Below are 26,779 nucleotides of genomic sequence, written 5' to 3' on the forward strand. Positions count from 1 at the left end.
TGCTCGTTAACAGACATCCCTCAAGGGGTCCCAGATTGGAGAGGGTGCAGGCTGGGCTGAGGAACACATCCCCTCCACCCCCCAGCCCCCATCCACAAATTTTGTGTACCGGGCCTCTAGTAATTGCTATAATTTGCTAGGAAACTGGAATGCTGTGGAAATACAACATATAGTACCAAATCCAGACTTGAGGGTTTAGGAAGGCGATCCAGAAGAAGTGGAATCCAAGCAGAGACTGAAGAGTAATTTGGAGTTGGCCAGGTGGGAGGACTATTGTTTCTAGAATCATAAATGACATACAGTGAGAGCACGAAACAAAGGTCTTGGATAATGTACAAAATAGTTTTCTAACAGATTCTTAAGGTGAGACTTGTGATAGTTACATCTGGAGACAAGGCCAGTGACAAAACCTTGAAGGTTTTCTAAGCTCCTATAGAGTTTGAACTTTATTGTGAAAGTAATAGGGAGTCACCAGTGTTCCAATTTAGTCACACAATCATATTTGATTTTGAACTACCCCCTGGAGAATGGAGGATGGAATGGAGGGAAGAGAAGGCGTCCAGGGACACCAAGTAGGAGGCTGATAACAGCAGTCCAATGGGAGATCATGTTGGCCAGAATTCACAAACAGGATGGGAAAATGTGGACAGATTTCAGAGATTTTTAGGAAAGGGAATGGAGAAGGTTGGAGACTTATTGAGAAGATGAGGGAATAGTAGGTGTCAAGGACAGATAGAATACTCTTTGTCTAATAAGAGCTACTGTTTTTACAATATTATTTTTTATTAGTTTCAGGTGAGCAGCATAGTGTTTAGACAATCATGTACTTTGCAAATTAATCCCCTTGATATTTCAAGTACTCATGTGGCACCATACATAGTTATTACAATATTATTGATTATGTTTCCTACTAGAGGCCTGGTGCACAAAATTCATGCACTCGGGGGGTCCCTCAGCCCAGCCTGCACCCTCTCGAAGTTCAGGAGCCCTCGGGGGATGTTGGGGAGTGGGCCTAAGCCATTAGTCGGACATCCTTAGCACTGCTGCAAAGGTGGGAGAGGCTCCTGCCACCACCGCTGAACTCACCAGCATGAGCCCGGCTTCCGGCTGAGTGGCGCTCCCCCCGGAGGGAGCGTACTGACCACCAGGGGGCAGCTCCTGCTTGAGCGGAGCATTTGCCCCCTGGTGGTCAGTGCACATCATATCGACCAGTCATTTTGCTGTTCGATCGATTTGCATATTGGCCTTTTATTATATAGGATGCTCTATTTTATATTCCCTCAACTATTTTGTAACTACCAATTTATACTTCTTAATCCCTTCAACTTTTCCACCCAGCCTCCTAATCCCTCTCCCTTCTGGCAACCATCATTCTACTATTTTATTTATTTATTTATTATTTTATTTATTTAATTTTTTTGTTAATCCTCATCCGAGGATATTTTTCCATTGATTTTTAGAGAAAGTAGAAGAGAGAGGGACAGAGAGAAACATCGATGTGAGAGAAACACATCAATTGGTTGCCTCCTGCACTAGCCCTGACCAGGGCCTGGGCCGGGCGCAACCGAGGTACATGCCCTTAACTGGAATCAAACCCAGAACCCTTCAGTCCTCAGGCCGACCTTCTATCCACTGAGCTAACCAGCTAGGGCTCAGTCTGCTATTTTAGTCATGCAATTATATACTGAACTCTTCCCAAACACCCTCAAATTAATTACCCAGCGTCTGTGGTGGTACCCTCTCTGCTTTCTCATTTCCAATTTCTGTTTGTCCAATAAAAAAGAGTCACTTTTGCCCGTCCTCCATGGCTCAGTGCTTGAACATTGGCCTATGAACCAGGAGGTCACGATTCAATTCCCAGTCAGGGCACATGCCCGGGTTGTGGGCTCGATCGCCAGTGTGGGGCGTGCAGGAGGCAGCTGACCAATGATTCTCTCTCATCATTGATATTTCTATCTTTCCCCCTCCTTTCCTCTCTGAAATCAATAAAAACGCATTTTTTTTTAATAAAGGTCTACTTTTTATCAAGTACTTACTGTTCTAGGTACTTACTCTTTGAGGCATGTGTACACACACACACACACACACATACACACACAGAATTATATATATCATCTCATATAATTTGATCCTTATAAACCTATAAGGAAGGTGCTGTCTTAACCCCATTTTACAGATGTTGAAATGGACATAAAGATGTTGAGTAACTTGTTCAAAATATACCTCTCACCAGTGGCAGAACCAGGATTCAAATACGGGAATCTGACGTAACCTTGATCTGTCACCATTGACTTTGCTCTTATAAGTAATAAATATAAACTGATGTGCTTCTGTTTTTCCTGTTTCTTCTCAACATTCATTTGTTAAATTTTCTGCTCATTTTCTTCCCCATCACTTTCTGGCTCTAGGTGAAAAGATTCTTGCTTTTCTCATATTTATTTATCTTGTTTCAGCTTTATTCTATTAACACTGCATGTCCCTTCCTCCAGATGACTGATTTTCAGACATTAGAATTTAGTAACTTCAGACCAAACACTAGTCTCTTCCTTCTTTACCGTAGCTGATTTTGTTTTCACAGTCCTAGTTATGGGTCCATCTCAAGTATTGACTTCTGACCTAAGGTGAACTATTAAAATATTTCTCTTAGGGAGGCAGGAGGCATTTTCAGTAGCCTGCCTGGGAGATGAAATAGAGTGAGAATTCTGGAACACCGAAGAAGGAAATCAGCAGTCTAATGTTAGGAGACTGTCTCTGACAAGGATGATAAAAGCCAAGGATCATGCAAGGAATTCCACTGACAAAAACTACAGCATCATTCCTTAATGTGGCATCATGCTCCCTCCATACTCAAGACGTGTGTAGGCCTAGAAGATACAAACCCAACTCCCTGGCATGTAATTCAAGACCCTTTCCTAGGCCCAACCTAACTTTTCATCCTCATCTGCCGCACTGACTATCAGCCTCACAAATACAGCATAGAACTGCACACCCTCACCCCTTTATACATGCTTTCCCACCTTTCTCTTTTCTCCGCCTGGAAATTGCACAGCATCCACAAGGGCCCAGCTCAAATGTCTGTCCATGTGAAGTTTTGTATAGTTGATGTCCCCCTCCTCTCTGTGCTGGTATAACCATTAGGCTGAACAAAGAAGACTTGGGGTGGGGCCAGGCTATAGAAAACAGATCCATTCTTTTTCCCAAGTGACCATTCAAATTCATCTCTGCCTTCTTTGCATGAAAACTAAAGCAGGTCCTAAGACAGCTGATAGACCAACACACATCATCCAATCACCTTAGTCTCCTACATTATTGGTTTAAAAACAAATAGGGCCAGTTTACTGTAGGAATCCAAACCTCAAGTTTCATTCATAGTTCCTCCCTCCTCCAGCCTAGGTCTACTGCAGTGGGTGGAGATGGAGACAGTGGTCATGTCCTTCTCTTTCCTCACCACCCACCACAAGTTTCAGCCTCTGAGCCCTCCAGGGCTGGGTCTGATGGAAGGAGAAAAGAAAAGATGCAGCTATTGTTGTAAGAGAAAAGTATTAATCCCTCATCCTGATAAATGATCAAAGCTGGTTCTCTCTTGAACCTACCCCACTCCTGTCCAAAGCTGGGGATGCCCCCCATGCATCTCTCTGGGACCTCTGGCTAATGACTGCAACCTCTTTCTGCTGAGGGCTTCTTGCTCCTCTACAAAGTAGTTCAGGGGCAGGATCTTAGACAAAATAGGTTGTCTCTTGTGTGCACAGGCCCAAGCCTAGTCTGGTAAGCAGTCACCTTGGACCCGTCCGTGGGAGGAGAGTAGTTACTTATACGTGCAGCCGTCTTCTGCCTGGCACTAGTCCGAGACCACACAGCAGGCCCTCCAGGTGGTACCCCTGATATCCTGTACACCAGGTTTGAGAAGAGGAGAGGGTACCCTCCTCCCTGACATGGGCATGGATGGGACTCACAGCTCACTAACAACCCTCTCTAGAGAAATCGTCTCTCTGTTGTCCAGCTTCCTACTCACATCATCTGCAAGCTTGGGTGCCTTCAATGTGAGTGATAAGTGAGCCCATTTACCACCTCTTTTGCAAGGTCCTTATGTTCAGTCCATCACCTCACTTTGGAATGTGGAGGAGTTGCCACCTGTTTTCTTGGAGCCTCAACCAAAACCAATGCAAAATTAATTCCATTTCAACATGTTGTTACACTGGACATATACCTCTATGAGAGCATTTACAACATTGCTTTATTTTCATTTATGTTTTTCCCTGTTTAGAATGTTAGTTTCTTAAGCTCAGTGACTATTCCAACCATTTCTCAATACCTGGTGTGTGGCACATGCTAGATTATTAGGTGTTAATTGACTTGGATAAGAAGCTGGAAAAAAATAACAAGATCTAGTTTATAGGGAAAGAAAATGAATTTCACATTAAGTGATGACTTGAAGTTAGCTGAAAATATTGTGAGTGGGACTGGATATAGCACAGTGTTAAGGAAATTGGCTTAACTGCATGGGATCATATCTTGGCTTCACCATTTATTAGCCATGCGATCTTGGACAAGTTAGTTAACCTCACAGTTCTTCACTGTTCTCACCTATAACAGGACTAAAAATAGGATGCACTTCATGTCATGATAATTAAAGTTAAAAATACTCAAACCTCAGAGGGAAGGTAGGGGAGGGTGGGGGTAAAGAGGAGAGATCAACCAAAGGACTTGTATGCATGCATATAAGCCTAACCAATGGACACAGACACCAGGAGGGTTAGGGCATGGGCGGGAGGGGGCGGGGGCAATGGGGAGATAAGGACACATATGTAATACCTTAATCAGTAAAGAAAAAAATACATGTAAAACCTTTAGGATAGTGCCTGGCATGTAGAAAGGACTTAATAAATATACATCCTCTTCATGGAAAACTTTAAGAACAAATAAGTTTCACAAGGAAGTAAATACAGAGGAAAATTAGTAGAAGGCAAAGGATTGAGCTGACAGTACCAGTTATGAGGAGGGGAAAAGGAACGTGATAGAAAAAATAAAGACTTCACAAATTATGTCATCCTTATATGCCATTAAAGTAATATCAAAATGAATGCACTAAATTGATTACATTGGACACAAGTATTGTCCATACTTGTAACCTTTGGCAATCAAAAGAAATAATTTTCATTGGATTTAAGTTTCAATGTCATGCTTATAATTTGAATTATTAATGGTACATTTTGTTATTAACAGCAAGTGATCTTTAAGTGATACTGTTTATAAAACAAGAGAATAGAGAGTAGTAAGTATGTAAACTGTCGAGCCGATGAATTTGAACATAATGTTTGAGAGAGTCAGGTCAAATAAGAAAGAAACAAATGAGTCACTGGCATTCATCATACGTATTTCTCCTTGCCTCCTTTAGATTTCTTCTTTATTCAGTTTTTGGGGAATATTTAACCCATTTCATATGAGCCTGTCCTTGTTTATCTCAAGTAGGGCAAAATGATATAAGACCAAATAGAGTAATTAACTTAGGATTTTATGTGATCTGGGGAATTGCAATTATAGGTCACCACTTTAAATCTGCCCTGGGTTGGTAGAAAGCTATTACCATCTGTTGGCTCTTTAGTAATTAATATGAAATAGATGTATAACAGTACCAGTTTCTAACACTGAACCTGGCCTTAGATTTGTTGTGCTTTTTTATTTGGAAGGACTGTAAGAGGTTACAGAATTGAAATGTTTTTCCTGTACAGCCATCTGTGTTTCTCCTCCATTCTCCTTACAAGTTCATGGCCTTGCCTGACTCATCTTCCAATGTTTTCTCAGAGAACTTGCCCATGTGGAAGAGAAGGCACATAATATTCTTATGCTTCTAATTACCATCATGATATTTTATTTCCCACAAATCCCTAGGCAGCCCTTTGTTCATGACCAAGTAGGTGGTGCTCTAACTGCCAATAAATACAGTGCTGCAAGTCATAAAGCTCCAGAGCACCGCCCTCATTAGCAACCAGAGTAAGCAGATCGTGGGCTTAGCAAGGCAAGGAGCCTGCAACCCTCTCAATATTGAGTCCCATGTCTTAATTATTGGTTGTGATGATTTCGCCTTCTTTTACAGAATATTTCTTTTTTAACTTTTGTATATGATTTCTGCCAGTTCATTTGCAGTCATGAGAATAGCTACTGCTACCATAGCTGCCATTCTGTATTTTACATTCCCGTGACTATTCTATAACTACCAATTTGTACTTTTAAAAAAAAATTATTGATTGATTTTGGAGAGTGAGAGAGGGAGGGTGAGAGAGAAAGAGAGAAACATCGATTTGTTGTTCCATTTATTTATGCGTTCATTGGTTGCTTCTTGTATGTGCCCTGACCCAGGATTAAACCTATAACCTTGGCATATTGGGACAACGCTCTAACTAACTGAGCTACTCAGCCAGGACTGACTATATATTTAATCCCTTCACTTTTTTCACCCATCCCCCGAAAACCCCTCCCATCTAGCAACCATCAAAATGTTCTATTTGTGAGTCTGTTTCTGTTCTACTTGTTTGTTTGTTTTTTAAGAGTCAATTGTTGATAGCTATGTATTTATTGCCATTTTATTGTTCATATATTTTATCTTTCTTCCTCCTCCTCCCCCTCCTCTTTCTCCTCCTCCTCCTCCTCCTTCTTCTTCTTCTTCTTCTTCTTCTTCTTCTTCTTCTTCAAGAAGACCCTTTAGAATTTCATGTAATACTGGTTTGTGGTGATGAACTCCTTTAGCCTTTTCTTGCCTGGGAAACTCTTTATATGTCCTTCAATTCTAAATGATAGCTTTGCTGGGTAGAGTAATCTTATCACTGGGGTGTAATCCTGAAACCAATATAATATTGTATGTCAATTGTAATTTAAACATTAAAAATTATTTATGTTAATAAAAAGAAAAAGGGAAAAAAAGAATTTAGTGAAGAAAGGTGTTCCAATTCAGTGTCCTAGGAAAACAGATGAAGTGGGAAAATGATGACTCTCAGGGCAACTTCTGGTGCTCCAACTCAGTGATGGTGGTCTTGGTTTTGTCATCAGAATTTAAAGGAAATGAAGTGATATTTGGGGGGGGACCTTCCATTTAATCATATAGTATCAAGAATCAGTGTTTCATCTTGGGTAGGATTCTCATATCCAGGGAAGATACTTACAGTAGCATGGATAGTGGATGATAATAAATAATAATATTAATCATAGTGGTAAATGATAATAATAATGAAATAGTATAAATAGTAGTAATGATGGCATTTCATGAGTGCTTGCAGGTTCCCACACTATGAGAAAGACCCTATCATCCAAGTTTTCTGTCTATAGCAGATGAACATTGAGTATCTGTAAAGACTCTAAATGTTTAGTGCTTAATTTTCCTTAGTCACTCTGGAAACATCTGGACAAGTCCATCAAATCATCTCTTTCCAACTCCTCAGACACACCCTGCAATCTGAGACTATCCTTAATTTTAAGTTCAAAGAAAAACACTAAATGTAGGTTTTTGAAGGTTTAGCTTGGAACTGCTGCAGCTGCCTACTTTCCATGACTCACCATCAAAGAGAAGAGCTGCAAAAATCAGTGAGGTACTCAGAAGGAACCCAGGGACAAATGGCAAGGAAAGAGCTGTGAGCAGGTTTTAGTTTGTGGGGTATTTTCTTCATCCTTCAATCCATCCAACTCCCCATGAAGCAGGGTTTCCAAATGGATCAATATGCCATGGAGGTGGATATTGGTCAAGCAGCTGCTTCATTTTTTTGTATATTTGTTTACTCTCATCTTTAGTTGTAGTCAAGATCTGTATTTTGCAAGCATGAATGATCTATAGCTCCTTGATATCTGTATGTGTGTGTCTGTTAGGGAGAGGGGGGTGCTTTGCTCACTCACCATTAATAAATGTTGCTATCTGCTCAGCTACCCTGGATACTCTCAGCTTGCAAAGGCATAAATCACTGGCTTCTGTCAACTCTGGAATTGACCCACAGATTAAATGCAGATCGCTATGAGATAGGTGCTGTTATTTGTATTTTTTATTTTTAAGGAATCTTCCCACTCTGATGGCTGTGCCTGCACCTGCTAATCTTCTTCTGTTTATTATCCTACTTCATAGTGTTATTAGCAAGGGATTCCAGATTACTTCTTCTACACATTTATGGGAACTTGTATTGAGAAGTAAATCAGTGCTGACTGTCAGAGTCTGTTATAAAGGTTTGTCCTTTATAATAGGCTATGATTTGACCACATGTATTCAAAAGAAGTTTCCTTAAAAAGTAATTTATTAAATTTTGCACATTTATGCCAAGGACTTGGAGTAACTAAGTATACGGAATTTAGACAGGTCATATCTTAACCTTCTCTCTACTCCTACTTTCAGTTAAATAGATTGCTTCCTCTCTCCTCCATTAATTATTGATAAATATCCAATAATGACAAATTTCCTAGTTTAACAAACATCGAAGGTCCTGATGAAGACAGGAGCTATTAGGTAAATCAACAATTCATTAGGGGAAGCATTAAGTCAGAACAGGAGAGTTTATTAATTTTCTTATAGCTCTTATACATTATGCATTTGCCAAATTCATTGTCCCAGGGGACACTAGGCAAATCTCCAGTCCTATATAAGAATTGAAGCTTTCATTCTGGGTTTCTGCTGCCACCTGTCTAATACTATTGTCACAAGTTGTTGAAACATTAATGGAGAATAAAAATCATTACATCCAAATTATGAAAATATGTAAATTAACTTGCCTGAAAATCTTAAGTCTTAATGCAAGGTGAGGCTAATGAAAAAAAAAATCTAAGACAAACAGTGAAAGGAATGATCACACTCAAAGCAGAATTCATTTTTTAAACGTGCTTTTTGGGAATATAATCCCCTGGCAGAGCAATACCTGCCTACTATAATGCCCAGAAATTGAGCACCCCAGAAAATGGTCTCAACAATTCATGTAATGATTTTCTTTTTTAGAATGTAAGGACAAACAGGAGGAAATCAGATATGCTTTCCAAAAATGTGATTTGCAAATCATTGTACTGGAAACACTCTGGTCTGTAACGTGAGGGATTGGAGTCCTGGCTTTCTAATGAGGATAAACCCGAGCTCAGTCAGACTTGTAGCTCGTTCATGTTCCCATGTCTTTTTCCATTAAGAATCGGAATGTTAACTATGATTTTCTGGCCAGATTCCAGCTTGGTTAATTGCATGCTGTCTACCTAAATTCCCTTTGCTTGGGATGTTCTTCACTTTGGATTGCATTGCTGTTATTGTCATGTTTCCCCCAAGAGCTGGGTACATGATGTTGTAGAATGAGCCAGAATATAATTTGTTAAGCTAATAAGAGTACTTTGGGGATGAAGGGTTAAATGTACGTAGTGTGCTTTTCACAATTTGAGGCTAATGAAAAAAAAAAATCTAAGACAAACAGTGAAAGGAATGATCACACTCAAAGCAGAATTCATTTTTTAAACGTGCTTTTTGGGAATATAATCCCCTGGCAGAGCAATACCTGCCTACTATAATGCCCAGAAATTGAGCACCCCAGAAAATGGTCTCAACAATTCATGTAATGATTTTCTTTTTTAGAATGTAAGGACAAACAGGAGGAAATCAGATATGCTTTCCAAAAATGTGATTTGCAAATCATTGTACTGGAAACACTCTGGTCTGTAACGTGAGGGATTGGAGTCCTGGCTTTCTAATGAGGATAAACCCGAGCTCAGTCAGACTTGTAGCTCGTTCATGTTCCCATGTCTTTTTCCATTAAGAATCGGAATGTTAACTATGATTTTCTGGCCAGATTCCAGCTTGGTTAATTGCATGCTGTCTACCTAAATTCCCTTTGCTTGGGATGTTCTTCACTTTGGATTGCATTGCTGTTATTGTCATGTTTCCCCCAAGAGCTGGGTACATGATGTTATAGAATGAGCCAGAATATAATTTGTTAAGCTAATAAGAGTACTTTGGGGATGAAGGGTTAAATGTACGTAGTGTGCTTTTCACAATTCCCCTCAATGCAGCCTATTTGTACAGTAATTAATGTGGAATAGCATTAGTGAAACATGGAATTGAGCCAAATCACCATGATGAGAGTGGCAATAAGCACAGAAACAAATAATTTTGATAAATTCCATTGAAAATAACTATTCAAACAAGTCCCCAGAGCCTCTCTGCCTAATGTACCCATTTTTTGTTTGTTTTTGATCTGAAGCTGACACCATTAATCACTAATTAAGTTAATACAATAATTGGTAAGTGAAATTTATTCTATATGAACTTCACAAATGAACATAGTAAGTCCCTGGCCAGTGTGGCTCAGTTGGTTGTCATCCCATGCAGGGAGAGTTTGATTCCCAGTCAGGGCACATGCGTAGGTTGTGGTCTTGATCCCCAGTAGGTGGCGTGCAAGAGGCAGCCAATAGATGTTCTCTCTCTCATCAATATTTCTTTCTCCTCCTCTCTTCTCTCTCTAAGATCAGTAAAACATATTTTTAAAACAATAATATTTTTCCATCAGCTTTGCACCTAGACAGCATAGTGACACTCATTAACGTAAGGTTTGTTAAATGAATGAATAAAGATGGAGCAAAAAAGAGGAGAGAAATAACATTTACTGATTTCCTAAGATTCACCAATCTTTAGTAGGCATGTTACTTACAATATCTCATCTAACCATCATAATTACCCCCATTTCACAGATGGAAAAGTAGGCTCAGAGAGGCCAAGTAGCTTCCCCAAGATCAAACAGCTTTCATTTTCATAGCCAAGTATATTTACTATAAAGCCAGGCCTTTATTCCTCAGTATTTGCAGCCTTCCATGTTGTAGTTGGTGTCCTTGGCCTTAATTTGAGGAGGCAAGTCTGAAAACCTCAGACACTAAAAGTCAAGTTGATCCCCATCAACAAGGTTAACAACTGCCTATGGAATTTTACATTGTTATTCTTCCACTCATTACTCCAATTCAAAACTGTCACTATTGCCATTTTAGAGTTGTTGTAACTATTGCCAAGTAATTATACACTTGTCACAAAATATACCATAAATTGAATCTTTATGAATCTTAGCATAAAGTGGTTCAAATGTGAATGCTTAATGAATCCAGAAAATAATGAGGAAAAAACACTCTTTAAGCCCCCTAAAATTCACTCTCCACGGGTGCATCTATTGTGTTGACTAGAGAAAATGTACTTCAGCCCTCCTGCCCTTGGACTGTGTTCATAGCCAAGTTTTCAGTTTTTTTAACTGGCATTAAATTTCCTAGAAATTGTGCAAAAAAAATGACAAATTCATTTTGCCTCATGAAAGAAATTGTTCTCTTCTTCCTACTTTGATTTTTAAAATAATAGGAAAGTCTGCACTTTTAAAGGCCATTGAACAAAGATATAGGAGATATGTATTTCTATATGATAAAGCTATAGCGTAATGCAAGGTGAAACACAATGATATGTAGGCTGTAAGTCAGTCACTTTCCAATCACACATCTCACTTTAATCCAGAAACTCTTACAACAATATATGGGTTTATTTCCAGTCACATAGTGGCTAATTTATGGCTCTGCCAACAATGCCATTTTAATTAATTTTATTCATCTTATTTCTCTTTTCTCTGCTCCTCATATCTCATCTGTTTGCATTGCCTAGATTTTAATTAAAAAACAAAAACCCTCTCCTCTCTAAGGAGCAATCTGAAGTGGCAAAAAATAATCACTTAAAATATTACAGTCATTAAAAAATTGGCTGTGGTGGAAGCCATGCATTTTCAATTTTCCTACAAATGATGTTTTAGCTTCCTTTTAAAGTGCACTTTGTATCTGAATTGTCTGCCACCAGCCAGCTTGGCTATCAAAAACGGTCTTCCAGCTGGGTGGGCTGAGTGACAACTCCTTAATGGAGGAAATGGATGGCTCTCTGCTCATGTGGAGGGAAGGCATAGCAGGCAGATTTCATTCCATCTGCCACCAGCTCTCTGCAAGCTGGCATTGCTCAAATGCCCAGTATACTCATTTCAACAAAAAGGATATATAGTAAAAAAATAAATTGCCAGGCTACAGATGCTTGAAAGAATCATCAGGGCCATTAGACCCCGGGGAGATAATATTAAGAGGTGCCTTAGTGTTCATCTTTGATAGAAACCTAATTAAGCTATGGTTGGAGGTGATTGCAAGTACTTTTATAAGCACAGAGGTGAAGCCATTAACATTTTCAGCGGAGTATAGGGAACAACCTTAGAAAAATGCTATCCTGAATTGCGGCCAAGGACTTGTTATATTGAGGAATTTGCACTGATGTTTCCTGTTGATGCTTTTCTGAATGGCAAATTCTTGTCACTTAGTTACACTGTGTTCTGCTTTTCAAGTAAAGGAAACCCATATAACAGCAAAGTAGGAAAATATTTTTGATTGACAGATACAAGCAAAGAAAGACTATGTTTAAGGGATTTTGTTAAATAGAGCCATTCATTAAAAATTTAAGTGTACATTTAAACAATTTTAAAGGAAAATTTGTATGTGCCCTGACCCAGGATCAAACCCACAATGTTGGCATATTGGGCAACACTCTAACTAACTGAGCTACCCTGCCAGGGCCTTTTTAAATTTTTTTTTTCATTTAAGGGATTTTTAATAATTGCATATCTGCAGTACTTAAAAGTATCAAGTGCATGCCATTGATCAATGCAAAAGTAATGCAACAAAGTCAAATTAATTATAATTAATGTATGTTAGGAGGGCTAGATATAGAAAGATATATTTGGAGCCCATCTACAAAATTTATACTTTCATATTACCCAGAATAAATTCCAGTTAGTTACCTGATATATACTCACCACAATCAAAAGGTATGACTCAGGACATCACATGCTATTTATAATCATTTTCTCAAGAAAACCTGATAGATGTTTTTACTATACTCAAAATAAAATATCCTGACTTCCAAAATAATCTTGTTTTTAACATAGCAAGAGCTCATTTAACTGTCTTTTAAAGTTGTTTGGATTTTAATTGTCATTTCATATAAATGACATGAGTTTGAATAGATGCTGAACAAAAACAGCTGGCTATTAAAATCACTGAGAGCAATTTTCTGGAATTCTTTTCATAGTTTCGATGCACATTTTGTTTGGATTTTAACATAGTGCATTGATGTTATACAATGCATCTATAAGAGAAGTGGCAACAGACATCTTGCATTATTAAGTTTTCCTGTCTCAGAAGAATGTTTGGTAATCTGCCAGAATTTGAAGGGCTTTTACATTTCTAATTGATGGTCTATCTGCACTAAAAATGAATGAGTATATGCAGTGCCTACCATATTGTATTGTGGGAAATATTCTTTTATATTTTACTGAAGGTTTTAAGTTGATCTTAAGAATTTTAATGACTAATCTAATGAGAAACACAATAAAAAAAATAGATTTAATTCCTGGCTGGTGTAGCTCAGTGGTTGAGCATTCACCCATGAACCAAGAGGTCATCGATTTGATTCCCAGTCAGGGCACATGCCCAGGTTGCAGGCTCCATCCCCAGTAGAGGATGTGCAGAAGGCAGCCAATTGATGTTTCTCTCTCATTGATGTTTCTATCTCTTTATCCCTTTCCCTTCCTCTCTCTCTAACATCAATAAAAAATAGATTTAAATAGCCTTCAATTTTACTATCAACTACTGCTAAGAGTTTGGAATATAATGCCTTATTTTTTGAAAATGCACATATTCAGAAATAAAATAATTTTATTACAACACTTAAGAGTTTTAAAAAAGCACTTCCATATATATTATTTGTGCTTCTAACATCATCTCTAGAAAATATATATTATTGGTCTTATTCTACAGCTCAAGAAACGGGACAAAAGGAATTAAATGACTTGTACAAAACCATGTTGCCATTAAGCAGAGAAATGTGTGGGAACATGCCTTCTGACTCCAATCCTCAAATTCCGATGCATAGTAACTGAGTTTTCATTTCTTGTCATCTTGATTATTTTTGGTTTCCAGTTCTTTGTTTTCTTCAGGTCTTTGTGGCCTTCATTCCTTTAGGTGTTAAATTAATTGAGGTAAATTCTAGGAGAAAGTTCCAACAACCCCTACCTAATCAAGCAGGCCATGGAGTCCCATTCAGATGCAGAGATGCAATATCAAACAAGCAGAGGCCAGGGACTGCATCTCAATCCAAATGCATTCAGGTATAAATTCTCAGTTTGGAGAGCGTCTGGGAAACCAGACCATTTCTAAGACATTAAGCCATCTGTGACCAATCCTAAAATAGAATTAGCAAGAAACTCTAGCCCGACCTGCATGGCTCAGTGGACCTATGAACCAGGAGGGCACAGTTTGATTCCCGGTCAGAGCACATGCCCAGGTTGTAGGGCTTGATACCCCGTGGGGGGCATGCAGGAGGCAGCCAATCAGTGATTCTCATCATGAATGTTTCTATCTTTCTCACTCTCTGAAATCAATAAAAAATATATTTAAAACAAACAAGAAACTCTAACTTGCCTTGTAATTATCTTAGGAATCCTCAGAAATGAGAACCCCGAACTGGCCTCAACCCTTTGCAAAATTCTTAAGTATAGGGTCTATACTTAATCAGCTTCTCAGGTGGCCCATTCCTGCTCAAATGTTTGAAGAATTCACCAGTGTTACAGACTATCCCCTATTTTGTAGTCCTTATATTAGCCTGCTGGCTCATATTACCCTTACTCCAAACTTGAAAAACATTGGGTTCTACTCAGAAAGGCTGAGGCAGAAATCATATCTGATCTCCTCAGTGTGGTGGGGAGCAGAGCAAGCCAAGCCATCTGTGTGGGTTCAGTTCATCTGCAGGCCCTGCCACCCAGGAAATGGCAGCCTGTCTTGCTGTGAGATGGAGAAGGTTGAGCCCCCTCCTTCTGAAAGGCCGCTGTTTACTTTGGGTGTGTCACACCCTTTCTTTGATTATGTGGCTCTGAACTAACTAAGACTATGAAAAAGAGAATATTCAAAAAGCAATACCTCTCTCCCTCCACACCCAAAGGACACTGGATCTACTTGGGAGGGATAACAAAGCTAACTGTGACTCTTCCCTTAAACTTGGCAGATGGGATTAGGGTGTTCACCATGCAAAATGAACCCCGACTGGCATAAACCACTGCCCTGTTTTCATTTAGATTCTGTCTTGAGTATTGTCCTTTTACTACAGATTGGTATTAACAGTTTCTTCCCTAGAGGAATAATAAAACTACAAAAACTAAACCATTTTATCATTCAAGGAAATTTGCCAAAGACAGATCATACTAATATTTAGACTCTACTAGTATGAAAATTGGTTATTACTCAAAATGAGTGTTACATTTTTTTCAGGTTGCTTTCTTCATACTTGATACGATAAATATTACTTGTATTTCCTATGCTGGCACTATTGCAGTTATAGTGATAAAAGTATATATTTAATAGAGAATTTTCAATAATTGTACAATTACAAGTGGTCTACTAAACTACCAAATGTTTTGTAACAGCAAAGTAACTACCATAAAGATCATTTAAATATACTTTTAGTTTCCCAAAACATTAAGACATTTTAATGTTGTGAAACAAGTTTAACAGCATGCTCTCTAATTTTAAAATGACTTCATCTTTTACATAAAATTTCAATTTCAACTTCATTAAAATATGTATCAGACATGTTAATAATATAAATTTGGAGGAGTTCTGAAACATAATTATGTATAACACAGTCTTAAAATAATAAACAATTCTGCCCTGGCCAAGTGGCTCAATTGGTTGGAGTGTCTACCAAAAATGTTGCAGGTTTGATTTCTGGTTGGGACACATGTCTAAGTTGTGGGTTCAATTCCCAGTCAAGGCGCAACCGATCAATGTTTCTCTCTCTCTTTCTCCCCATTCCTCTCTCTCCAAAATCAATAAAAGCATATCCCGGGTGGGGATTTTATATATATAGGAAACCAAAATTGAAAAATTAAATTGATGTTTAGCCAGAAATGACTAAAGTTTTATGTTAAGCGAGTTATTGTTTTTATTACACAAATACATACTTTAAAATTGTAATATAAATTATTCCATTGTCACATGTATAAGATTTCATGTCTGTCATTTCCTTGGTTGATGACAATGTATTGCTTGCATTGATATCAGAGTTCTTATATTACTTCCAGATAACATAGGCCACAGTTGTTCCAGATTCCAGAATGTGAAGATAACTGTGAAACTTAAAGCTCAGTGGATTTATTATTAAGAAAGTAATCTGTGTTATTCCACTTAGCATTTATTGTCTTTATAGGATGCACAGTAGTAGAGGATACTTCGGCTTTCATAGCTTGACAGTTTCTATTTACTATTAAATAAAACTGAATCCTAGTTTTTATCAATGTGTGTGGGTTAAAGATTGCATGCAGTGATCTCAGTTTAGCATCTATGAATAACCTGTATTCATTGTGTTGTGAAAAAGATTCTCTGACAGGAGATACATGTCACACACAACAGTATATCTAAGATGATAAGATCCAATGGATATGCCTTAATATCTCAGTGCTATGAAGTGATTTCCCCATGATCATATGCTTTTTGACTCTTTTGAATTTACAGGAGCTTCTGAAAGCTTTATTTACTCTTTCAGTGTAGTAATCTAAATTCTCCCCCAATTGATTTTACCAGCATTAACCAGCTTAATTGTCATAAAACATTTGTTTGCACACATCATTCCTCCATTCTAGACTACCACTGCCAACAGAATATTGTAGAGATCTCTTAGACTACCATTTAAGATCTTTTGCTGTCAGGCTAAAGTGTAATTCTGAAAATCATGCCTACTTGTCACCTTTGTCATTCATTTATTTGTCATCCAACTTGGATTTTGTTTTTATTTAAAGGCTGTTGAAGTCCTACTCATTTATGAAGCCTGCTCACCTACACCAGCCCCCACATACAGTGACTTCTATCCTCTCTCACTCATTAGCACTTACTATATGTTGCCTGGCATTGAGACCTATCTTTGATAGATCTCATCTAGACTGGGATTTTTTTTTAGAGCAAAGAATATATATTATATTACTTCATTATAAACCCCTTCCTCCAAGTACCTTTGTTAATCTCTTCTACTACTGAGTTCTCCATGAAAGATTAATTTAACACCTGAAAAGGCATAGCTATATCATTCACTCATTGATTTATTTAATTGTTGAAAGAATATATTTTAATTCCTACTATATGCCAAGCACTGTGCTAAGACCTGGACTACAACACAGAATAAAATGGACATGATCTTTGCCCTACAGGACTTACATTCACTGTGCCTAACTAATATTTCTGCCCAACTACTTCGCTTCATATCTATTTCATTTTAAGAATATATGTATATAACATAAAAGAATGTTTGATCTTTTATTTATTAGCATTTCTCTCTATATAACTTGTTACCAAGAATTATTAATGCAAATTTATCATATTTTTTAAATACTCAGTTTACTCAGCTCCAGCGTGTGCTCTTGCCTTTGACTATTCTCTTTAAGCTTAAAAAAATGTTTAAAAATTATCATAAGAAATTCTTCTTTCTTTTTTTGTAAACCTAGTGTTCTTTTGGAGAATAACAAAGTTTGTGATTTCTCAGCACTTCTTAAGTCTGGTCAGAAACTTTTACTCAAAAGGTGGATGAAAGTATATGATCATATCAGGGATTACTTTGACCTTTTCTATATTCCATGTTTTGATTAGCTGGCTAGTCTACTCACATCCCATTTACAGACAAATTGTGGAAGGCTTGAATGACAAGCTAAAACTATATGGAATAATGAAAAGGTCATGCAATTTAGCCCATAACCACAGTATTGAAAATATATGACAAGTCATTATCACACTTAATTCCCACAACAAGGACTATGCTGAAGATAGGAAATTATTCCAATTAAAATATTCTTGTTTCATTCTGAAGGCTGAGGTGGCAAAGATCAAATGGCCTCTTGACTCCTTTTTTATAATAACTTAATAAGTTAGAAAGAAATTGTAATTGAATTAAATAAGACAAAAAAGAAGTAGCAAGCTCTTTTGACTTGAGAGTCCATCAGAGAGGGAATAATATAATGACTTTTCTAAAAATTCTAATTATACATGAGTAAGACAGATTCAGCTACAAAACCAATTCAACAGCCACCCCATGCTCTCTTTTTATCTACAGCATAGCTGTCAGTCAGATGGGAACTCCATTTATTTCCATGGAAATGAAGGCAGTGAATTTAATTTTGCAACCACCCGGGATGTAGATCTTTCTACAGAGGATATTCAAGAGCAGTGGTCAGAAGAATTTGAGAGCCAGCCTACAGGGTAAGTAATTGTTATCTCCCATGCTGTGTAGAGCACTTACATTTATTCCACTCACATATTTTAAATGCATATTGTTAAATAGCAAAGCATAGCTAAATCAATACGATGATTCTTAGAACAGATAAGGGTTATATTTAACCTAAATATTTTTATTAGTAACAACTATTTTTATGCATATTAAAAATTGGTGATTGTAAATACCTTTTATCTTCAGTTGAAACACATATTTTATCTTTGTTTATTCAGCTTTTACTGGGAGAAATTATTTTTTTTCAAATTATAGAATATAAAATTTTTTCACTACTATTATACTGAGACTTTCGGTTGTCTCCATGAAATCTGAGGTTTATTGATGTGATTATCTGATTTTTTATGGCTCTGGTCTTTAAAAGTTGTTGAGGGGGTAAAATTTATCTTTGAGATATTTGTAAAGGAGGAATATGGGGTTAAGATTGCAGTACAAGAGAAATGAAGCTATGAGAGTGTTTTGGTGGCAGTATTTTCTGGCCATTCTGAGATATGTGCCTTCTTCTGGGTCTTATGTTCTAAGATATCTCCTATTAATCAAGCAGCATTTTCATAAGTTCACATTTTAAAATATTAATAGGTTCAGAAAATAAAAATTTATAAGGTAGTGTAAGTGGGGAAGAAAGTCTAGAAATGTCCTGGTTCTCACCTAGCTTTGTTTTTGCAATAAATACATGTAATCAGAACACCAGGTTCCATTGTTTAGTATATGTTTTCTAATACTGCAGTGAGGATAAATGAAATAACACTAAATGTAATTTCATAGTGAATATGAAATAGCAGTCATTTAATTGTTAGCTGTGAGAAGCTTTTCCATAACACATCTGAGATATAGTCTTGTCTCTCTCAAGTTAAATCAAAACTGGATGGAACATGTAAGTGCCAGAGTGGCAAGAAGGCCAACATTGCTCTCTTGGGCTCCCCACTTCCTGTGCATTGCCCAGGAAATGCATTCAGGCCCAATAAGAGGGAAATCTGACCAGCAGCCTGAGCTGCCACTGCTGCTGCTACTCCTTGGGGCCACATCGGGGTCTTTCACTGCTGAAAGCTAGGTTTCTGTTGTGGCTGACAGCTCTGCTCTTTCTTGCCCCAGGGAAGTCTGTGGCACAGGCGAGGGTAGGCCTCTGAAGGAGATTGACACTTGGAGGGACCCCACCCCTTCGGTGCCACCATTGACCTTTCTGGGCCTAGCACTGATGCTCAGGCCTTCAGTCCACAAAGTTTTTCTTCTCTTAGGCTCCTGTCACTCCAGTATCTCCTTGAGGGACCAGCAACTGCTGCTTCTCTTTTTCATCTCCAGGATCTACCCAAACATTAGGCTGCTGTTTTGTTGTAACCCTTAACGCTACACAGGGCTCATTCCACTCCCCTCACAGACCAAAGGGCTCTGATGGGGTCCAGAACTTTGACAATGTACGCAAGGCATCTTTACCTACCTTCTGGAGATAAAGGATCCATCACCAGCATATCATTCTTTCTGACCCCAAACAAAGACCAGTTTAAATACTCTTCCTAATTATGTAGTTTGACTGCCTATGAGGGGGGGGTCCCAGAGTTTGAAGCAGAAGAGGTTTGCTGATCTCCACTCCTTCATTTCTCCAAGCTCAGGCCACTCATTCAGCAGTGAAGAGTCCTCCTCTTCAGTGAGGGCCACATCTCAGTGAAACCCAGCCCTCTTCCCAGTAAAGCAGAGAAGCAATTTTCATCGTCAGTACTACCATGTCCTCTCCCTTTCTCTCTCCCTCTCCTTCCCGCTCTCCAGTAAAACTTAGTCTTCAGTGCCACTTACTCTTTTTTAAAAAATATATATCTTTATTGATTTCAGAGAGCAAGGGAGAGAGAGAGAGAGATAGAGACATCAGTGATGAGAGAGAATCATTGATCAGCTGCCGCCTGCATGATCATGGATCAAGCACCCAACCCAGGCTTATGCCCTGATCAGGAATGGAACCGTGACCTCCTGGTTCATAGGTCGATCAATGTCCAATCACTGAGCCACCATGGCCGGGCAATGCCACTTACTCTTACTGTTTTGAGGAGAGGAGAGAAAATTTTTTACCTTTTTTTTATCTCCCACAATGCCCTTTTCCTCTATTTTTTTTTAGCTTGTAGTATCATGAAGTCCTGTTTATAAAGGAACAAAAGAAATCCCCTCTACTAGTAACAGTGGAGATAAACTCACAGAAAACTCATTCATGAATTAAGCTTAGAAAGCAATTGATTTGCTATTAGGAGAAATTAAACATGTTTTTAAAAATTAATGTACTGGTCCAGAAACAGCTGATAATATATAAATGTCAGTTAACAGATCAGACATTCCATGTTCACAGAGCACTAATGATACAATATAATCTGTGGCTAAACTAAATCATCTTCCAAAACAGCAAAACAAAACAAAAAGAACTAAAAGTATTTGTGCCTAAGAACTATATCATTTCACTCATATGTGGAAAATGAAACTGAAACTCATAAACACAAACAGCAATGTGGTGATTGCCAGAGGGAAGGGGGTGGAGGCAAAAAGGGATCTTAATATAAGGTGACAGGAGAAGATTTGACTTTGGGTGGTGGGCACACAGTGCAATATACAGATCTTGTAACATAGAAACCCACACCTGAAATCTATATGTTTATGTTGACCAGTGTCACCCCAATCAATTTAATAAATACATATTTTTAAAAAATAAATAAATATTTTAAAAAATAGAAGTATCTGTGCCTTAAAAAAAAAAAGAGCTAAAATCAATATGGACACAGAGGAACATCAGAGCAATTTCCATTCACTCTGTGACTCGATGGTTTCAACTATGCCTTTGGACATTCCTCTGGACTGAGGATGTATCAGGGATCAGTTACAGTTAAGAGGCCGATGCTTTCAAGCTATGGCATTGTCAGCAGGTTTCTTATCCAATAACATGGGATAATGTGCTTGACTATAACACCTGTGCCACTCTAATTGGTACACAACTAATTCATCTAAGTTCTAAAAGTAGTTTATTCTCACACCACACCTTGGCTTATTTACAGCTCTTCCCCTAGGATATCAGGCCACACACCCAGAATTACCTCACTATGCTCCCATCTGGTGCTCAGTTATTAAGATGGCATTATGTTGTAAAGGTATAAAAGGATAATGACAGGACCTAATATATTCAGCATTTGGGGTGATGATAAAAATGGTGGTTTAGTCTACAGTGGTGTGTGTATATGTGTGTGCCCCCTCCCCACACCCACCCAGTCCCAAATGCTATTTTATTGGTCTAGGAAAGAATGCTGCTATAATAATTTTTAATCATAGCTTTGGGAGGAAAATTCTGTCACAAAATCAAATTAATGTGAAGCGTTTTTACCTATGGTAACAAAGGAAAACAGATTAGGACTCTGGTAGTGAAATTCTTGATGTGTTTTGTTTTTTTTTCAGCCAGGTTTACAGAATACTTGTCTCGTTCTTCTCCTCAAGCATCTCCACCCACATAATTTGTCATTATAAGCTCACCTGCCTAAGTAGGTAGAAAACAGATGATATTTAGAGTAACCAGTTGAGTTGATTTAATTCTGTAGCTTTGAGGTCAGTTTTTTAAACAATTTTAAAATTAAATTATTTATATGGCTATAATATTTTCTTCTCTTTTAACTGTTTCCCCCCATAAGAAATATGGGAGAGAAAATAGAAGATGTGGTTCTCTCTAATAATATTTCCAAACCTTGCACCTGAATAGCAAGAAAAAAAGAAAGCTACTAAGTCATTATGACATTTTTCGGAACCCACTTTTCCAAATATCCCTGTTTTCCTACCATTGAATCGAAGAATTTGATCTCAGATCACAAGGGTGCGAGAACTGTTTGCCTTTCATATCACAACGCTGTCCCAAAGCCAGTGTCGTTGAGTTTAGTCTTTTAAAGTGGGATTTTAAAGTCTTTTTTCTTTTTCCTAAAGAAGACACATCTGTTACTTCTGCAAGAGAGAAACTTTAATAGATACACTGCTAATTTATGTCTGTCTTTCTGAACTGTGGCTTAACCTTACAAACACATCATTTAATTAGCAACCACCATGGCTCACCTAGCTGAGGCTGTCAGCAGGTGGGAGGGAGCTTTATGGAAAATGCATTACTATAATATGGAATTTGTATACTTATCTTTCATTCCAAAAGCAAACATTGTATGTTTTTACAATTCAGATACCTTTTTTCTTTTTTAAAAAATTTATCTTTATTTTTGAAAGTATTATAGATGCCCCCCCTTTTTTCCCTTGACCCCCTCCACTCCACCTGTTACCCCACTCCAGGCTTTTGCCACACTGTTGTCTGTGTCCATGGGTCATATATAGATGCATGTAAGTTCTTTGGTTAATCTCTCCCCACCCCACCCCCAAATACCTTTTTAAAATATCTTATTTTGTCGTCACCAGAGTATTCATGCTAAAGAGAGCAACTCCACAAGTGCAGTGAATATTAGAATAATTGAATCAAAACAGCATGTTCCAGTCTTCCCCACCTGCCCCAAATCCTTGGAAGTTACAGAAAATGATCCTCTGGCTCAGTTGGTTGAATGTTGTCCCATGTACCAAGGTCGCTGGTTCAATTCTGGGTCAGGGCACATGCCTGGGTTGTGGGCTCGATCCCCAGTAGGGGGTGGGCAGGAGGGAGCTGATTGATATTTCTCTCCCTCTCCTTTCCTCTCTCTCTAAAATCAATAAAAAATATTTAGAAAATGAGCAAATGAATTTATAATAACACTGTAAACCAGAAATTGTAGCCTTGTTAGATCAAGAATTAGGAAGGATTACACACACCAAAGAAAGTGAGAGGAGGAAGGGATTTGGTGGAAGGAGGAAACTATAGCCCAAGACACATGTTCAATAAGACCCTACAAAAGGTGTCCCAGTGCTGCTCCAGGTCAGTGATGCTGGGCACAGAGCAGGATGGGATTCTGAGGTGCTGCTGTGGTGCCTGCCAAGCAGGTGAGCCCTCAGTACACCCACTTCCAAGCAGAGGCCTTTCCCCATGAGCAAGCAGTGAATGTGGACCCTTGGAATGGAAAAGTGGGGCAATGCCAGGTGACAGGAAACCTCAAAGGGAATGCAGAGCCACCAGGGCAGTCTCCAGCCAAGGCCACATCTGCCTCCCCATCACTGGGCACATATGCACCAAAACTAAGAGAGGATAGTAGAAACAAATGTAAGCAAATGACCCAAAGTCATCAAATCTGAGTAAAATCAAGTCCAAACTAAAGAACTAAGAGCTGAGAAATTAGAAGTAGCTGACTATACAAATGAAGATTTTTATGAGAAGTGTAATTAATATCCTCAGAGATCATACTGCATTTGTGAAATAAAAAGAGATTTTATAAGGAAAAAAATAATATGTGAGAAATGAAACTTTATGATTGTTAAAACAAACTTAAAGAATTTTCTCACCCTGAATATCAGTATAAATGAAGTGCAAATTAATGAGTTGGACATTTGAGTCTTGGGATATTCCCAAAACTGGAGTCATTAGATTAAAAAAAAAGAGATATAAATTAGTGGGGGAATTAAAGAATTAAAGAGTAAAATAATTGGACTTCTAACATTAGAAATAATAGGACATCCAGAAGGAGAAATCAGAGGGAATATGTAGAATGAAATACTCAAAGACTATTTATTATTGAAGGAAAGTTCCTGAGATTTAAGAAAGAAGAAGGAAAAAAAACACACAAAAACCTCTGAATCAAAATTGTCAGCAAAATGAATGGAAAAATACCCAGTCTTAGACCATCTGAGTACAACCTTCAGAGTACCAATAAGAGAGAAGTCCTAAGAGCTTCTAGTTGAGATTCATTGTACTTTCCTTGGTAGCATTAAGCATAAGTTTTAAAAACTGAAGAAGTTATTTTAATTTCTGAGAGAAAATTATTTAGAACTTAAAATTCTTCTCCAGAGAAATGCCATTCAAGTCATAGGGAAAATAAAAACCTTTTCAATTGCATAAGGTTCAGAAAGTTTACCCTCTCTGAATGAATTACTGGAAGATGTATGCCTGGATATTAACTCTAGAGGAAGATGAGAGATTCAAGAAAGAGTAGTGTACAAATAAAAAATTTAAGCTCGTCTTGCCAGTGTGGCTCAGTGGTTGAGCATCGACCTGTGAACCAGGAGGTCACAGTTCGATTCCCAAATCAGGGCACCTGCCTGGGTTGCAGGCTTAATCCCCAGTGTGGGGTGTGCAAAAGGTAGCTGATGGATGATTCTCTGTTATTATTGATGTTTCTCTCTCTTCCTCTCCTTTCCTCTTTGAAATAAATAATATTTATTTTTAAATAAATCAATAGTATTTTTTAAAAATCAATAGAAAAAGTATCCTCAGGTGAGGATTAACAAAAAAAAATGGGGATATTTTATACAACAGTATATCTGCAGCACTTTGCACAATGTATGGCACATAATGAGCTATCCAAAAACTTAGAAATTAGTTGTTATCCCAACTATAATTACTATCAGTAATGGGATATGAGCAAAGTGGTGCTCAAAAAAATTTGCTCGTATTTATTAGTGATTATATATAAGAAACACAAACAAAATTAAAAAGGCCAAGGAAACCCCTAAATAAACCAATAAGTAGGTCATTATGAAAAAAGGCAATACTAGTTAAAATGATAATTGGATATTTTTTAAAACCCGGGAGGTGCTAAAATGGATCAGCGTAAACTTGTTGCAAGCTGTTAAAAGACACATATTACTTCTTACTTGTTTTGCTTTTGACCTGAGTTCTAACATTGCTTTCTATTTAAGCAAATTATTTTTATCTTTAAAGAGTATAAATAGTAATTTGTCTAATTAAAAAAAGCTCTCTAGATTAGCTACAAATGCTAAACATTGTTCTGGAACTCCTTCATGTGAATTCTAGATCCTTTTTAAATTTGCAGCACATTTTTGCTCTTGGCAGTGACATTCTTGAATTGGTTTTTCACTCCTTTCCCCTCTACAAACCAGCCGTCCATATGAGCATCCAACTGGCTCCCTATCTGAGAGGACCTTCTTTACTGAAGTCAAATGGAAAAAGTGGATGAAATATTAATTCATCTGAAGTGCTTTGATTCCTGGCATCCTGGGTCATTAGCCAGTGATAGGATTTTTCTGTTGAAAATGTCAGAGTAGGTTGCTGGCACCAAAATGTTCATATGCCTACTTCATATGTCTTTGTTTTCCATATGCCCTCCTTGGTAGTGCACCTCCTCAACACTGGCCACCAAACAGTCCTGAATATCTAAGAGTTTATATGAAGGAAGAGCAGAACTCTCACACCTTCAGAACTTTAGCTTGAGGTTACCTGTGCTTTAGAACATATCCAGGGGCATTAGGGAATTGAGAATGTAATTCCTCAGGCCCATAAAGCGGGATAAATAATATAACTATCTATTACTATATTTTTAAATTCAATAATAGGAAAATGACTAAATATAGCTTGGCATGTGCATAATAAAATATTATCTGAAAGAAGAACAAAGTTGGAGGGATTACAATACCAGATATCAAACTATATTATAAAGCCACTGTTCTCAAAACTGCCTGGTACTGGCACAAGAACAGACATATCGACCAACGGAACAGAACAGAGAACCCAGAAATCAACCTAAGTCATATGCTCAATTAATATTTGACAGAGAAGGCAAGAGCATACAATGGAGTCAAGACAATCTCTTCAATAAATGGTGTTGGGAAAATTGGACAGATAATATGCAAAAAAGTGAAACCAGACCACCAACTTACACCATACACAAAAATAAACTCAACATGGATAAAAGACTTAAACGTAAGATGGGAAACCATAAAAATCTTAGAAGAACCCATAGGCAGCAAAATATCAGACATATGTCATAGCAGTGTCTTTACTGATACAGCTCCTAGGAAAATGGAAACTAAGGAGAAAATAAACAAATGGGACTACATCAAAATAAAAAGCTTCTGCACAGCAAAAGAAACTATCGACGAAACAAGAGAGCCCACTGCATGGGAAAACATTTGCCAATGTTACATCTGATAAGGGTTTAATCTCCAAAATTTATAGGGAACTCATACAACTTAACAAAAGGAAGATAAACAATCCAATCAAAAGATGGGCAAAGGACCTAAATAGACACTTTTCAAAAGTGGACATACAGAAGGCCAAGAGACATATGAAAACATGCTCAAAGTCACTAATCATCCGAGAGTTGCAAATCAAAATGAGAATGAGGTACCATCTCACACCTATCAGAATAGCTATCATCAACAAATCAACCAATGACAAGTGCGGCCGAGGATGTGGAGAAAAAGGAACCCTCGTTCACTGCTGGTGGGAATGCAGACTGGTGCAGCCACTGTGGAGAACAGTGTGGAGATTCCTCAAAAAATTAAAAATGGACCTCCCATTTGACCTAGTAATTCCACTTCTAGGAATATATTCCAAGAAATCAGAAACACCAGTCTGAAAGG

At 37.9% G+C, this 26,779-nt stretch overlaps 1 protein-coding gene across 1 annotated transcript in view; it reads left to right on the forward strand.

Annotated features, from left to right (window-relative positions):
- RELN (reelin) overlaps positions 1 to 26,779 on the forward strand; it is a 475,654-nt gene that overhangs the window by 269,672 nt on the left and 179,203 nt on the right. The window contains exon 16 of the mRNA XM_005862985.2: positions 18,152 to 18,297. Coding sequence (XP_005863047.1) covers positions 18,152 to 18,297 — 146 coding nt within the window. The remainder of the gene's footprint in view (positions 1 to 18,151; positions 18,298 to 26,779) is intronic.

This window comes from Myotis brandtii, unplaced genomic scaffold (genome assembly GCF_000412655.1).
Source record: "Myotis brandtii unplaced genomic scaffold, ASM41265v1 scaffold17, whole genome shotgun sequence".
In the NCBI taxonomy this organism is placed as follows: Eukaryota; Metazoa; Chordata; class Mammalia; order Chiroptera; family Vespertilionidae; genus Myotis; species Myotis brandtii.